At 40.0% G+C, this 15,068-nt stretch overlaps 1 protein-coding gene across 1 annotated transcript in view; it reads right to left on the reverse strand.

Annotated features, from left to right (window-relative positions):
* The window catches only part of LOC117730452 (receptor-type tyrosine-protein phosphatase gamma-like), a 409,107-nt gene that overhangs the window by 301,624 nt on the left and 92,415 nt on the right, over positions 1 to 15,068 (reverse strand). Inside the window, 1 exon segment of the mRNA XM_034532172.1 lies at positions 5,183 to 5,299. Coding sequence (XP_034388063.1) covers positions 5,183 to 5,299 — 117 coding nt within the window.

The following is a 15,068-nucleotide window of genomic DNA, read 5'->3' on the forward strand; positions in this document are numbered from 1 at the left end:
TGCTATAGGCTTATAGGCTGCTGGGGGATGTTTTAGGATACATTGAGCACCTATCTCCTCTTCTCTCTCTCCTTATGGATGAATTTACATCTCTCCAGTGCACCTTATTAACTCTGCTTCCTCCCCGGAGTCTTTGTGACTTCACGTCTCATAGGGTCCATTGGACCTGGAGGTGTCTGATGCCTGGTGAGCCGGTCTCGCGTTGGCCCTGCTGATGCGGCCCGCCCCCCTTCCTCTCTACCTCCTTCTGTTTCATGGATTGGAGTTCCATTCATACATTGTCATATTCATGTAATGTGTTTATGTAACTTTGGAATGCTGTTCATTCTGTACACATGACATCTATTGCATCTGTCCATCCGGGGAGAGGGATCCTCCTCTGTTGCTCTCCTGAAGGTTTCTTCCCTTTTTTCCCTGTGAAAGGTTATTTTTGGGGAGTTTTTCCTGATTCGATGTGAGGTCAAAGGTCAGGGATGTCGTATGTGTACAGATTGTAAAGCCCTCTGAGGCAAATTTGTAATTTGTGATATTGGGCTATACAAAATAAACTGAATTGAATTGAATTGAATACCAACATGTGTATCACATTGAAGGGAACATTTAAAAAGCCTTTCCATACAGGCATTCTGGATTTTCAATTGTACAGCAGTCGAGGAGGAAGAGACAATCAATTTGACCTCTGAGTGTCACACTCAGCCCATTGCAAACGACGGCTGATCTTACAACTATACAGCAAAGCACTCGTAATTATGTGAAATGGGTAACATATATCACTATACGGGTCGTTTCATATATTATATGGTTTATAAGGAAAAACTTGGCCAACCTACTGTGAGGTTAATGTGTGTAGTTAAACTTTGAGTCTAATTCTCATAATAACTTCCAGTTAATATAATTAAAGTTATAGTCACATAATAATAATGTTGATTCATCTGATTACAATGGCACTTGATGGCACCATCATTTCACACCAGTAATTAGTGAATGGGTTTATAGACAATAAACCAATATAGCGTCATTATTATTATAATGTATGTATAGGAAAACTGTAGATTGTTTCTAATAAGCATAATTATAGACTAAAGTAAGCTATAGAACTCATTGCCATGTAGAACACCACACACATCACTGATGGACACTATTTAGGTCATCTCCAGTGAATTTTTATAATTGATCCTTTTTAATTTATCATTATGGTTACATACAATACAGTTCACTTTGAGTTTCACAAACAATACTAAGATTAAACTAAAACTTAAATGACTTCTCTAAAAACAAAAGAAATCAAGTTGTCATTTTCTGTCTTTCTTTATCTGCTTCTCATTCTGGAGGTATGGGGCTGTCCCCAGATAACTCTTGATTTGTTTAGCATTATGCCAGGTTTTAATCTGCCATTCTGATCAGGCACAGGGCAGAGCAGCCATGGCCCTCTTAGGTCCTTATAGGAGTTTGTCAGACCTCTGGAGGACGCGATTAGAACTAGCTAATTAGGACAGGCGGAAGTTTAGGAAACTCTGGAGAAGTCATCAGAAGGGAGTGAAGAGGGAGACAGTGTGTGAGTGTGTGTGTGTGTGTGTGTGTGTGTGTGTGTGTGTGTGTGTGTGTGTGTGTGTGTGTGTGTGTGAATGAGTGTGAGTGTGTGTGGGAGTGTGTGCGCGCACATGTGTGTGGGTGCGCGCGTGTGTGTGGGGGCGCGCACGTGTGCGTGCGTGCGATGTTCAAAGTCCATTTCTGACATTCAGAGAAGATGATATCATACAAACTCATCCATAATAGTGTGTGGAGTGTAGCAATGTAAAAGACTCTCGCTCACCTCCTGATATCTGTTTCTGATTGTAAACTTGAGGTTAAACCGAAGATTCAACTATAAACATCCGTTTTTTTTCCACCATGACGGTGATGAGTGCGGTCCTGTGCTAACCTTACGAAATACCGGCCAATAATGAAACAGAATTTCTCTTTTACTTCTGATCTCTGCGGCTCTCACAATTACATTACATTACATGTCATTTAGCTGACGCATTTATCCAAAGCGACTTACAATAAGTGCATTAAACCATGAGTATAACTCAGAACAACAAGAATCAAGAAAGTACAATTTCTTCAATAAAGTTAAACTACAAAGTGCTATCAGTAAGAGCCATTTAAGTGCTACTAAAGTTCTACTACGGCGCTACCTTTCCTATTCAAGGTATAGTCGAAAAATATGTGTTTTTAGTTTGCGACGGAAGGTGTAGAGACTTTCTGCTGTCCTGATGTCAATGGGGAGCTTATTCCACCACTGAGGAGCCAGGACAGGAAACAGTCGTGACTTTGTTGAGTGTTTAGTTCGCAGTGACGGAGCTACAAGCCGATTGGCAGAAGCCGAGCGAAGTGAACGAGCTGGGGTGTACGGTTTGACCATGTCCTGGATGTAGACTGGACCCGATCTGTTCGCAGCACGGTACGCATGTACCAATGTTTTGAAGCGGATGCGGGCGGCTATCGGTAACCAGTGAAGGTCGCGGAGGAGCGGAGTAGTGTGGGTACATTTCGGTTAGGTTGAAGACCAGTCAAGCAGCTGCATTCTAGATGAGCTGTAGTGGTCGAACGGTATTAGCAGGTAGACCTGCCAGGAAGGAGTGCCTGAGATACCCAATGACACAATAATAGAATATCCAGCAGAATGTCAGCCTGCTGTCTCTATTGTTTTCCTCTCTTGCCTGGATCCTACCCACCATTACATCAGCATCTTATGTAAGAGCTATGATCAAACATGTGCGAGGGGACAGCAGGAGAGCATCGGTGGATCTGAGCATCAGCAACAGGAACACTAAGGAAAACTGTCATCGGCTCTGTTTTTACCCACAAGCACCCGCACTCTTGCAGGCACGATGGGCCACCAATTAGGGTTAGACGAGTGAGCGGAAGTATTGAAATAAATAAACTAAAAGATCATTTGTGGCCTGGGGCTTGCGTCGCTTGCACGGTGAAAGATTAATGCTGCCCCTCCGAAAAACTAAAGGCTCTAAAGGGACAGCGGAAGTGGCTTATTTCTCTTCTGAAGCGCTAGTAAAATAAGAATAAAGGCCTGGAGATGCCTCCAGGCCAGAGGAGCGCAGAGGAGTGTGATTGAGACAGGGAGAACAGAGAAAGAGAGGAATGCAAACATATCACATTGACAGTGGCACAAACTGCCTTAACTCTAAAGCACACACACATACAGTCATGCTCTAAATAAAAAAAGCGTAGTCTTAACCCAGGCTTACTGTACCTGTGAAGCCCTCCACTTACTGAAAACTCTGCCACCTAACATTAAAGCCTGAACCAGGAGGCTCCAGAGCTGCTGCGTGTTCTAACAGTACAGCCAGTACAGTAACAGCAAAGGGCTAGTACAGTGAAATAAAGGCTGGTCACTCATTCGCTCCAATTATTTCTACTTCTCTGTTCTTTCATTTGCTGTCACAGTAACCTACTGTCCATAACACTTCACTTCCTGCAGCTGTTTCACATTAAAAGCCTCCAAGGAAAGGTGATTATGCACTTTGAGCTGTAGGGAAGTTTTTTATTATGATGCAAGGAGGACCAAAAACATCTGCCAAGTAGAAGCAATAACTTTAATTAGTGCAAGAGGATTTGTGTTAAAAAGAGAAATTGGTAACACGTCATAATAACATGGTTAAAGGAATAGTACATTGTTAGGTCATTAAAGCCTAGTTAAACCTTAGTAAACAATGACATATTACATGATATTATTAGAGATTCTTTAATTATGTTTTGTTAGAGTCTATTATTGTTGCACACATTATAACATTGTATATACTATACTATTTGATCCAATTAATACAATTGCAACTGCTGATTATAAAACCATATAAAATGGTTAGTAAATACTTTGTAAAGCACCAATGAACCTTATCTAGCTAAATAGTTAATACTTAATAATTAGTTATTGGTCCATCTATCCATTTCACGTTAATGGATGTTTAACAAACAATTTCTTGAGGCTTACAAATCTAGTTTAATCCCTGTTAACAAATACTAGGTATAGTATACATATACATTGTTAATGAATAATGTAATCAACATGTAATATTAGTTTTTATTATAAGTTGTGATACATTATTAACTAATTCTTTTTACACAAACTAATATATTAACTATCAGTAATAACAAACTAACATCACAACATATTATTTATTTTTTGTTAACAGTAACTTAACTATTAACTAAAGTTGAATTACGTATAATTTACCAATTATTATTGATGGTTATTCTAAAGTGTTATAAAGAGAAACTCAAAGTGGTTTTCTTACCCCTATAAAATATAGTATGTGGACAAAAAACACCAGAGAATGTCCTGTGGACCAGGCAAATTTAAGAAGCAAACTCTACTATGTCTATTGTTGCAACCAAACAGATTCATCAATCTAGAAGAGTGGGAGATGTGGAAAGACGCCTGTTTTAGAAGAAATGTAGATTTGTTGTTTTTGCGTAAATTAAAAGGTTATATGCCTCTGGTCTCAATGACAAAACCAAATGTTTGCCTGTATTCATAAATACCATATACACCACATGACTGTGCCAATATGACATTGTTGTGGTCCCTCTGCCAACTGGACGATGGTTTGTGGGCCCCTGGTGACCCAGTTCTTTTGGTCATCATAGGTTATAAAATCACTGCCTTGGCTTTTGTGTTAACAAAACAGATGGCAATCACTTGACTGAAATGCATTCTGCTTGAGCAGCTTTTTTCATTTTTGCACATTCTTACGACATCAGTAAACACTTCTCCTCTTTGTATGTGGTTTCCTGGACTGAAACCCCATATTTGATGAACATAAGAAAAACTGCACAGCACTCCTCTGCTTCCTCAAGATATCTCTTAGATTGGTGTTTCTCTGCTGTGTGCACCATACCATGGGATCAGATGTGCATTCAGTAGTTCCAAACCTCCCGACAGCTTTGCGTTTAAACACTTTAACCTTCCCATCTGATTCTAAACACTGTCCCGTAGCTTCTAGCTGTCTCAGTATTTCAGCTTTCTTGGGAAAAGACAAATTTCTACTAACATTTCTTGTAATTTCCATGCTTTTTACCACTAAGTTCCAGCCTTTACAAATGTTCCATGGTGTGCCTGAACACCACCACAATTTCCTCACAGGAAAGACAAAGACCTACACAAACACACACAAACACACACCTGAGTAGGCCCAGTAGGTCTCCTCGGTGGCAGCTCTCCGGAGTCGTGTCCCGTCGGCCACGGCTCTGCGAAGGCCTTGGATAGGGGCTTGTGACTCGGCTTGGCTTCCTGTCAGCGCTGTGGGGGGGAGGAGATGCGGACAGTCGGGTTAGCACAAACAACAGCAGCATTCTGCAAGCATGCCTGGACACCTACTGGGCAGGATGACAGCCAACTGTGTCCTTAGCTGCCTTACCACGCAAGCTGCCTCATAATAAAATTCACAGTAGGAACAAAGGTCAGCAGAAAGAAAAACTACATTGTGAAACTTAACTGTCTAGAAACAGACCAGGCTGACGCATCATATATTTAAGGACAACCTCAGTCCTTTGACCAAAAGGATGTAGCAACATCAGACATACAGTGTTTCATTCAAACAATTATCTGAGGAGCTAAATGTAGGTACATCCTCTACAGTGAAAAGATGATACATGATATGATGTTTTCATAATGTCTTAACATTATGTATCCATGTGAGCATTCGCTTAGCGAGTGGGATAATTCAATTAGTTTTTTTTATGGTCCGAGGGCTTTTGCTCTTAAGAAGGATGCTGAAACTGTTCCTAAGGTCTGAGGTAAGCCTGGATCCACAAGACCCAAGACCCCAGACCTCAAGTTGTGAGTTCACCGCATGTCTATCAATAGCACAGGGGTACCTGTTTATCTTGGGATCTAGAATAAGTCTGTTGTCTGAGCTGGGAACTTGAAGGCCAAACAGTAGTGTAGATACACAACTCACAGAGGGTGGGGAGGGGAAATGGGTGGTCAATAAGGGCCCCAAAAGAACAATTGTGATCTGGGTCCTAAAAAGTGAATCTGGCTATGGTAGGACGACATACTTGGACAAAATTAGTTTGTACATTTTTTGGCCTTTAAATTGTAAATATCACAACCACAAGAAATCAATCAATATTGACATAATGCAGGGGTTTACTATTATAAAATTCACGTGATCCATTTTCACTATTCTACATTCTATAATCACATTTCTGCAAATGACTGAGCTAAGCAGGTACAGTACCACTCTCTGTCCTGGGAACATATGATTAGTAGAAAGGTGAGATAGCGTTTCCAGTAAGTTGATGCGATAAAAGTTTTTCCCTTTTTAATGAAAAATACTCAACTAAAAGCTGCTTATGGCAAACAATCAACCTTCATGAGCTTGACATGGTTGCACTTGGGGACAGAACAATAATGTAATCGTTGATTGCGGTAAAAAAGCAAACACTGGTGAATTTTCATTATCGAGGATATTAGTGAATATCTTCACCATGACTTGACAAAGCTGATACATGGTGGACAAGTGAAAAACACAGCCTGATTTAAATACAAGAAGTATCATGTAAAAAACAGCATACACAAAATTATGTTAATTTTTTCATGTTGCCTCTATTTATGCAGGGACACCTTATGATTTGTGATAACATTATTTAGGATTTTTTTTTTTTTTCATTGAGGAAATATGTGTTTCAAATGGGTATGGTAATACAAATATGTGTTTCTTAACTAAATGTAACGTAGAGTGATTCCAGTCTGTTGTAGTGGCACTTAAGAGTTGTTAATGATTATCGGCCTAATATTGGGAATTCCAATTATTTTGATCAAGATAATCATGACTTATGTTTATGTAATGATTAGATGCACTATACTTAGGTTTTAGGATTTTACTCTAGTAAAATTAGCACAGTGTAGAAATATTCTGCTCCAGGGAAGCAGTGAACATTTTACTTCACTGCAGGCCTGTAAACGTATTACCATTACAATATACTTTATTTAAAACTGTAAATACTCATTATGCAGAAAGGTGCTAAGCATCACTTGGAAATATACAAGTAAAGTGAAAGTTCCTACAAAATGTAAACGTGGTGAGGTCCTTCTGATGCAGACTGGTGCTACAAAGGAAAGCTCTGGTTCATTACAACGTGGGTTATAACCCACATATGTCATTGCTTAGAACTTGTAACACACGGACATCACAGCAAAGAAGTAAAATGGATAAAGAAACGTGGACAACTGCCAAGTGTATCATTCCGATCAGCCATTGAAAAATTATGTTTTGTTAGACTATGCCACTAAAGTAAATTCAAAACACTTAAGAGTGCAACAACCACTGAGTTCATATCTACACCTATCTTAAACAGTAACTTTGGTATCTACCTGGATCCAATTTTTGGACCCAAATGGATTTGTGTCTAAAAGAATAATAGGTTAGAACATTTTAACTGTGTAATAGATAGCCATGTACATTATATCTATTCTCCTGTACACATTAACATAGTTGTCAGTGATAAAATGCATTTGCAATTATTATACATTTAGACTGTGTAATAAATCTACTTTAAATAGTTCCAATATTGAACAGAAAGCTGCAGACAAAAGCAGATAAACAGGCTGTGATGTAATCACTGGGGGAAAGTCCTCACCGTCAATGTACTCCCATTAAAATAACTTGTTTTTGCCACTGACAGGCGCAGAAGTGTCTGACTACATTATAGAAAGAACCGTACTGAGAAATAAAAACCCTTTTCTTTCCTCTCTCACTCGGACAGGTCTTGTTCTGAAATCCACTAAATATTCAGCCATGACATTGAAAATCTTCAAGGGACATCTTCTAAGACATGCTTTCTGTACTCCAACACGTTGAACTCTGACAACACAAACACTCCTCTCTCCAACTCTCACTCACATTTCCATTGTTGTCACATGCCACAAGAACCGATTGAGCGAAAGCTTAAGAAAACATTTTACTTCTCTGTCTTTCCCATAATGTTGAGCCTGTCAAAACAAGCTATTTTTGTGTACGAGCATTGACGGTGAGGACTGTCCTCCATAAAGCGTCTGCGGTCTGCAGCGTTCTCTCTCAATACTGGACCAATTTTAAAAAATGTCACCATTTGAATGTTCAGGTTAAGAATCGATTCTTCTTAAAGGGCCGGTGTGGGTTTATAAGTGTGTTTGAGTTCCCCTTTTTCATTGGGTTTCACATATGGGTTTTGTTGGGTTTCAGTGGAGAATCTCACCTTTGCCCACTATAAATACATGGTGGAAGCATCTGGAGGAGGAGCTCCCATTTCACATTTGACCCCATAATGACCAGCTGTGATTATGGGAGCACAGTGTGTGTGCGTGTGTGTGCGTGTGTGCGTGTGCGTCAGTGGGGACAGACCAAGCTGTCTTTAAATGCATGGGCATGTCAAAACATCAATCATATTTTGATGGAAACTCAAAGTCTACAGAATTCTTCAAGGCATTGTGGAGGAGATGTAATCCCCTCCCTCTCGCTCACCCCCTCTCTTCCTCTCCCCATCTCCTTGTTTTAATTCTTTGGGATGTAAGCGTGGCTCATGTCTGTGAATGCCAATGAGGGGCAGCTCCATGGCTTTTCTATGAATTACATTATTGATTCCCAATACTGCTCAGAACAGAAAATGTAATTATGCATAGACTCCACCCTAACCCCCTTCATCCTCGCCAAGCACATCTTCTTCCCCTTCCCTCTTCCTTGTCTTTCACTCAGTGGCTTTTCATCAATTTGTCTTTCCCTCCTTCTTTCAGTAACCTACCCCCACCCTGCCCACTCACCTGACTTCTCCAAAGCTACAGAGTGCATTGTCCTTCAATCATGTCATGATGGCCACAGCTTTCACAGATTGCAGCAGTATCATAATCCCTATCTCCTTCTTAGCAAGTTATTTATTAGGTCCTCAAAATGATGGTATCTTTGTAAAGTTGAAACTACCTATCAAATGTATGTCTGGAAAATATGAATGCCTGGTCACAATTGAACCAAACCAATTATACATTCACACAAACTTATACATGCTCCCTCTCTAAACTTTCAAAATGTGTTCCAAACTATGTACACTGTACCTTCTAGACACGTGTCTCACCGCAAATGTGGAAAACAACCTGATTTTGGTTGATAACTCAGGATTGATTTGATGTTTCAAGAGCAATCACCATGTTTTTTCATGTATACCGTATCTAAACTAGAGAGCTTCCGTTCCACCACGGTTCCTCACCAACTTATTTTTTCACTAGCTTTAGTTGCATAGATAAATGCAATAGCTAGTAACACCAAGCTTCTTAGTCACATTTGAGAAACATATCAGAAAAGATTAAATCAAATCCAGCCCTGTTGAGGTTGGGACAGGCGACATCCTTCAGGTCTGAAAAGTGAAGCCAATGTGGAAATGCTTTACTTACATGTTTACCTCAGTAAACATTGTAAAAATGAGTTTATGGGCTCAATCTCTAGTTTCAAGTCTTCTTCAATACAGCTTGATGTTCATTTAGTAAATGATGGTCCATTTAGAGTTAAACAGACCATGAAGCAGGGTATGCTTCAGGGCGGGGCTACCTTGTGATTGACAGGCTGTTATAGGACGGGGCAATAACTCTATATGATAATTTATCCTCTTTCAAAGGAATCACACCGTGATTAAATTATATTTTAAGATATCTTGAATTACTAGAAAACACGCTACATTATGATGATTATCAGTAAGTTTTTTTTTCGTCTTAGAACTTTAACTCTTTCACAGTTGGTTTTTTGTAACATTTTGATAGCCTTCAAATGTCTTATTCAGTGTTCAGTTGTACTTTACTCCAGGGTCACTTATGGTTCGAAAATAAACAAGATGTATACCGCCAAAATGTCAATCTCAAAGCTTCAAAACCCACAAACCAATGGGTGACTACATCCTCTTCTCTTTAGTGGTTGAGTTGGTGTTGAGCTGATTTATCCAGTGAACAAGCTTACCAGGGCACTCATTGGGTGTCATCTTTGATAAATTAATTCATAGCATGCTTGTATTTCATGCTTTTTCTTATTTTCCACTTTTATGAAGACGTTATACTTATTACTGATGCCTTTTTTTAAATACACCAAGGTTAGTTCAACTGCTCCACATTAAACTCCTTTATCAGCCACATGGTTTGATTTACTCTGTGTACAATGCTGAAAAAGGAAGTCCTTTGATGGACAAGAGTTGGCCCTGGCTCTTCTCGACTAAAATCATTGACTTTTAGCGGGCAGACCTTCTCTTTGCAGACTACAAGGAGAAAGGAACAAATGACTTTGCCTGAATACATGACAGCCAATCCAAATGCTTTATTTATCCAAAATTGATACCCCATTAAGGTGAGCAGACTGAATCTCATTGAGGTGGGGGTTAAGTCAGTGACAGTGAAAAGAGACAGTGTGTGGATTGAAACCAGGGGTGAAGGACATTGAAGGAGATGAGGAAGGACAGGACTGACAGATGAGAATCGGAGGAGGAGGAGGAGGAGGAGATGGGGATGGGGATGAAAGCAAAGAGATGGATTAAAGAACGCTCCAGCTAAGAAAGGGAGAAGCTGGAGAAAGAGGGATGTGGAGTGAGGGGAGCGTATAAATAGGAGAAAAATTAAACACAAATGATAGAATTACACTCCTCTCCTAGCAACAGCTACCAGGTCACTGATGGACAGCCCACTGCATGGCAACCAGTCAGTGACAGAGGATGAGAGGAGAAGAGATGAACAGAGGCATAGTGTTGGGCTGAGGGAAGAATAGTAGAATAGGAGGAGGAGATGGAGAGGAGCTGTGATGGTGTCAAAGGGAAGATTTTCATCAGAGACAAAAGCAATGCGCTGCAGTATATTTACTGTATGTATGTATAATGAATAAAGCTAAATACAGGCATTTAGCTGATACTCTTTCTCAATGAGCTGTGGTAAAACAAAAAGACTCAGCAGTGAGGATAGCGTTTGATTTCCAGGCTCTTCAAATTGCTGCAGCAGTCTCTAACTTCTGAGTTCGGAAAAGAAGAGAACGACAGGAAGGCAGAGCTGCTGCTATGACAGGAAGGTTTGAACGTTATAACCACAAGATCTATATTTTCAGAAGATGAAAGCGTGCTGCTGATAAGGACAAGATTGTATCATTATACAACAGATAGTTCCATAGATAGACGTTCAGAGAGGACATGGAATCAGAAAGACCACACAGATGAAGACAATGACAGGACAAGCTGTCCGAGAAGGAACAATGAAACATCCTGAATGTCACTTTGTCTCACCGAAGCAGAACATTCTCTCTGACAGAGCTTCAGAGAAGACAAGAATCCTACTTAGTATCCAAATGCTGATGACAATAGAAAGAGGATATTTTAGTCCTCTGTTTGAGTTAATGGAAAGCTCCAGAACAGCTGAGTGGACCTCGTAACTCTTCATGGTTGTGACCCATGGTGAGATTAGTTTGTGTTACTGTAGCAGGAAGTTGCAGCATCGTTGCTATGGTTACTAACTGGTCAGATTTAGAATGATTACTTAATGGTTTAGCTGAAAGTGTGTCTTAGTTGTCCTGATATACTATTTAAATTACAGTTGCTGCCACCAAGTAGGAATTCCTCATACTGAGAACGTTTTCCTATTGTCTCTATTCATCATGTGTCATCATTAACACAAACATTATGTGTACACATATGAGCCTTTAATATGAGCCGACGGATTTGGTATGCTACATAAACTGGTGCAGCAGGCACACGTAGAAGCCATCCCTGTATCCACTACCTCTCCCCTCTACACTCTCAGACTGAACCCTTCTCCTCTGTCAGAGCTCATCTGCATCAACACACAGCAGGAAGAAAGAGAGAGAGGGAGAGGAAGATATATATTTAAGCCATATATATGAAAATATATGTACCATCCACTTGCTAAAATAGTATCCCATAGAGGTTTGCAGCAATATGTGTGAACTGAACACTGTCGAACCGTAATGCTCAGCGCTAGTAGCCGAACGCCCATTAAAACGGAGTTGAAGACGTCCTTGTCTTTTGTACTGTGACGTATTTCACAGTGAAACAGAATATTTGAGCGGCGTACAATTACAACAGAGATCTGAATGAAGGGATTTGCATTTGATTGGACCCCTAAAAAGTGGGCGGGCTTAGAGTGAAGCACGTACAGAGCTACAGAGGACTGTTGGCTCGACACACACACACACATAGACACATGCAGTTTGATTAGGATGAGGACGTTGCATTTCCCACCAACTCAATGACACTGCAATGCAGGCATTAATAATAATAATAATAATAATAATAATAATAATTATTATTATTATTATAGAATGCAAACTGTTAAAGTACTGTTACAAAGCCCATTAGAAACAAATTAATACAAGGTAGTCAACAAATTAAAACACAAAAAATATAGTTTGATTGCTAGTAATTCATCAGATTTACCAAGTAAAGAGGAAGCTCTTGAAGCACTATTATTATTAAAAGGTCAGCAAGAAGATTCAGAGGAAAAAATGAAAAACAAGATGATCAAAGATAAAAAAAAAAAGATATAACCCTTAAAACCCAAAAAGGATGAATCCAGACCCAAATGAATAACTAAGTCCAATGTTTGGCCACATGTATGAGTCATGCCTGACACACTGAGTGAGATTAAAAGACAATGTTTAACAATTCAGTAGCAGACCTGTCAGAAATGTCATCAACATGAACATGAAAAGTCATCAGCGATCAAAAGTTGTTTAGATAAAAACTTTTTATCCACTGATTTCCAAACACACATCTCTTCCTGTCTGTCAAAATCGCCCTGTTAGTTACTACGCGCTAAAAATGCTTTTATGTTACCAGTGCAGCTAGCAAGTCTCATTTGAGTGGATTTCTCTTGTATTTTTTGTTGTAGTTTGTTGACTAATGCAGCACTAGTGTGCTGCATTAGTCAACAAACATGTTAAACTGTTTGATAGAAGATAAAAGAAAATACATGGCTTTTCTGTGAACCATCAATGTTGTGAAATTTGAAGTCTCTGAGTGTCTAAACATCAGCTCTGAGCTGGCATGACATTTAGAGGATTTAGAGGCACTCTGGACAACCACTAAAACATCGTCAACATGTTGTTTAATGCTTTCAGCAGAAGAAGTCGTTTGTGTCAATAAAATACGGCACAACATTAACAAAAGTTTGAATTTAAATCAGATGTGTTACCAATCATTCTAGTACCTGACACTTTTCAATGGCTACTGTTATGGACACGATTCAGTCAGTCGTAAATATATATTGCGGTTTCACATCCAGCCCTAGCATCCGCACCCTCCCACACAGTGCCCAATCTTTTATTTTCCTTCATCAGACATATTAAAATGCTCTTCCTTGAACACCACCGCAGAGGCTCACAGAGACTGTGCAGCATCCCGGTGCAGTGCACAGGTTGTGGGGTTATTGGTCTCACCACAAGTCCCCTGTGAAGTCAAGGAGCCACTGGTCAGACACAGCTGTCACCCAGCGGTTTATAGCACTATGGAGTGTTCTCATTGTAGCAGCATTAAAGGAAGATGCCCTTATAAAGGAAGAGATAAAAAGGGGACTTTTTTCCCCTCAAGCTTTCTGCTCGTAAGATAGAAGAAATCAATGATCTTTTACAAAATGCTTCTTGATAAAACTCCAATGCAGTTCGATAGGAGACATTCTACTTTTTACTTAACTACATATTACAGTCTTTACAGGTTAAAACTGAAGATACATAACATTGTACCTGTTTATTAAAGATAATGCAGGGTTATGAATGAAATATGAAGTCAGTAAAAAAAGCTCCACCTGACCAGCTTTGTTAAAATACTGCTTATGTTCCAATCATGTAACAGATAATATTATAAAAGGGGGGCATTCAGCTGCATATCGACTCCTTTTACTTTGGATGCTTATATATTTCACAATGTTATTTGAGTGTATAGACTCTGAGTGTAAAATGTCAGAGGTGCCCTCAAACATTCTCGACATTACCCCTTCACTTTATTATATAAATACAGCCTATATTGCAGTGTTGCAGACTATGAACAATACCATCTGCTGTGATAATCTATGATGTCAGCAAACTGTTGGCAAGCAAACAATTAATTGATTTCAAACACAGCTTGAGGGAAAGGTTCAATTCTAAAATATCATATCCCATTCCAATTATTTACACATATTTACACACAAATCTTGCCTCTGCTGGTGTACAGTGATCAGTCTTAGTGGACAGATTATTGTTACTGACACGCAATCCCACATCTGCATATACACACAGTGAAAGTGCATAGCAGATGCATTGGAGTTGTTTACCAAGGTAACTCATTTTCTCTCCAACACTCTCCCCAGGCGTGCAGTGCCAGGAGTCAATAAAGCTCAAAGGAGCGGGGACATTGGCTGGCATGGCCTTTTGTGTCCGAGCACTGTCGCTCGCACAAAGGTTCCTCTCGAGAAGAAAAATAGAAAACACTGCTTCCTGTCATCCATCACAGGGGGCCATTTAGGGGAATTGCAGAGTGTTTGCTCAAGCTTTAATTAAAATGCACAGCCCATCATTGTGTTGCTGTGCTTAACCTTGGCTCGTCCACTTCTCACTTGCTCTCTCTTCGCTTGAGAGAGCGAACATCAGGGTATTCAAATACATGGGAAAGTACACACACACACACACACACACACACACACACATGCACACACGTACAGTGTATGTATGCCGGGCTGGCCAAGTCAGTCCTTACTCTGGTGATTCACTTCATTAGCATTCTTTACATCTCCCTCCAATGCTCTTAGTGCTGAAGGACATCCACCACACAATGCATGAGAAAGCACACGCACACACACACACACACACACACACTGATGCTAGCCTTTACTCCACCGTTGTGGAGCTGCTCTTTGGACAAGGTGTGATGCTTTATTGTACCAGCTGTCGTGCTTACAGCAGGCTGGCAGAGAGGCGGAGGGAGGGGGGGGTTTGGTGTGAGGGTTTGGAATGGTACAAAATGCTAAGTCTAAAGCTCTACTTGTGTTTTTGATAGCAATTTGCTGAATCATCATTTCA

This window comes from Cyclopterus lumpus, chromosome 5, assembly GCF_009769545.1.
Source record: "Cyclopterus lumpus isolate fCycLum1 chromosome 5, fCycLum1.pri, whole genome shotgun sequence".
NCBI classification, from domain to species: domain Eukaryota; kingdom Metazoa; phylum Chordata; class Actinopteri; order Perciformes; family Cyclopteridae; genus Cyclopterus; species Cyclopterus lumpus.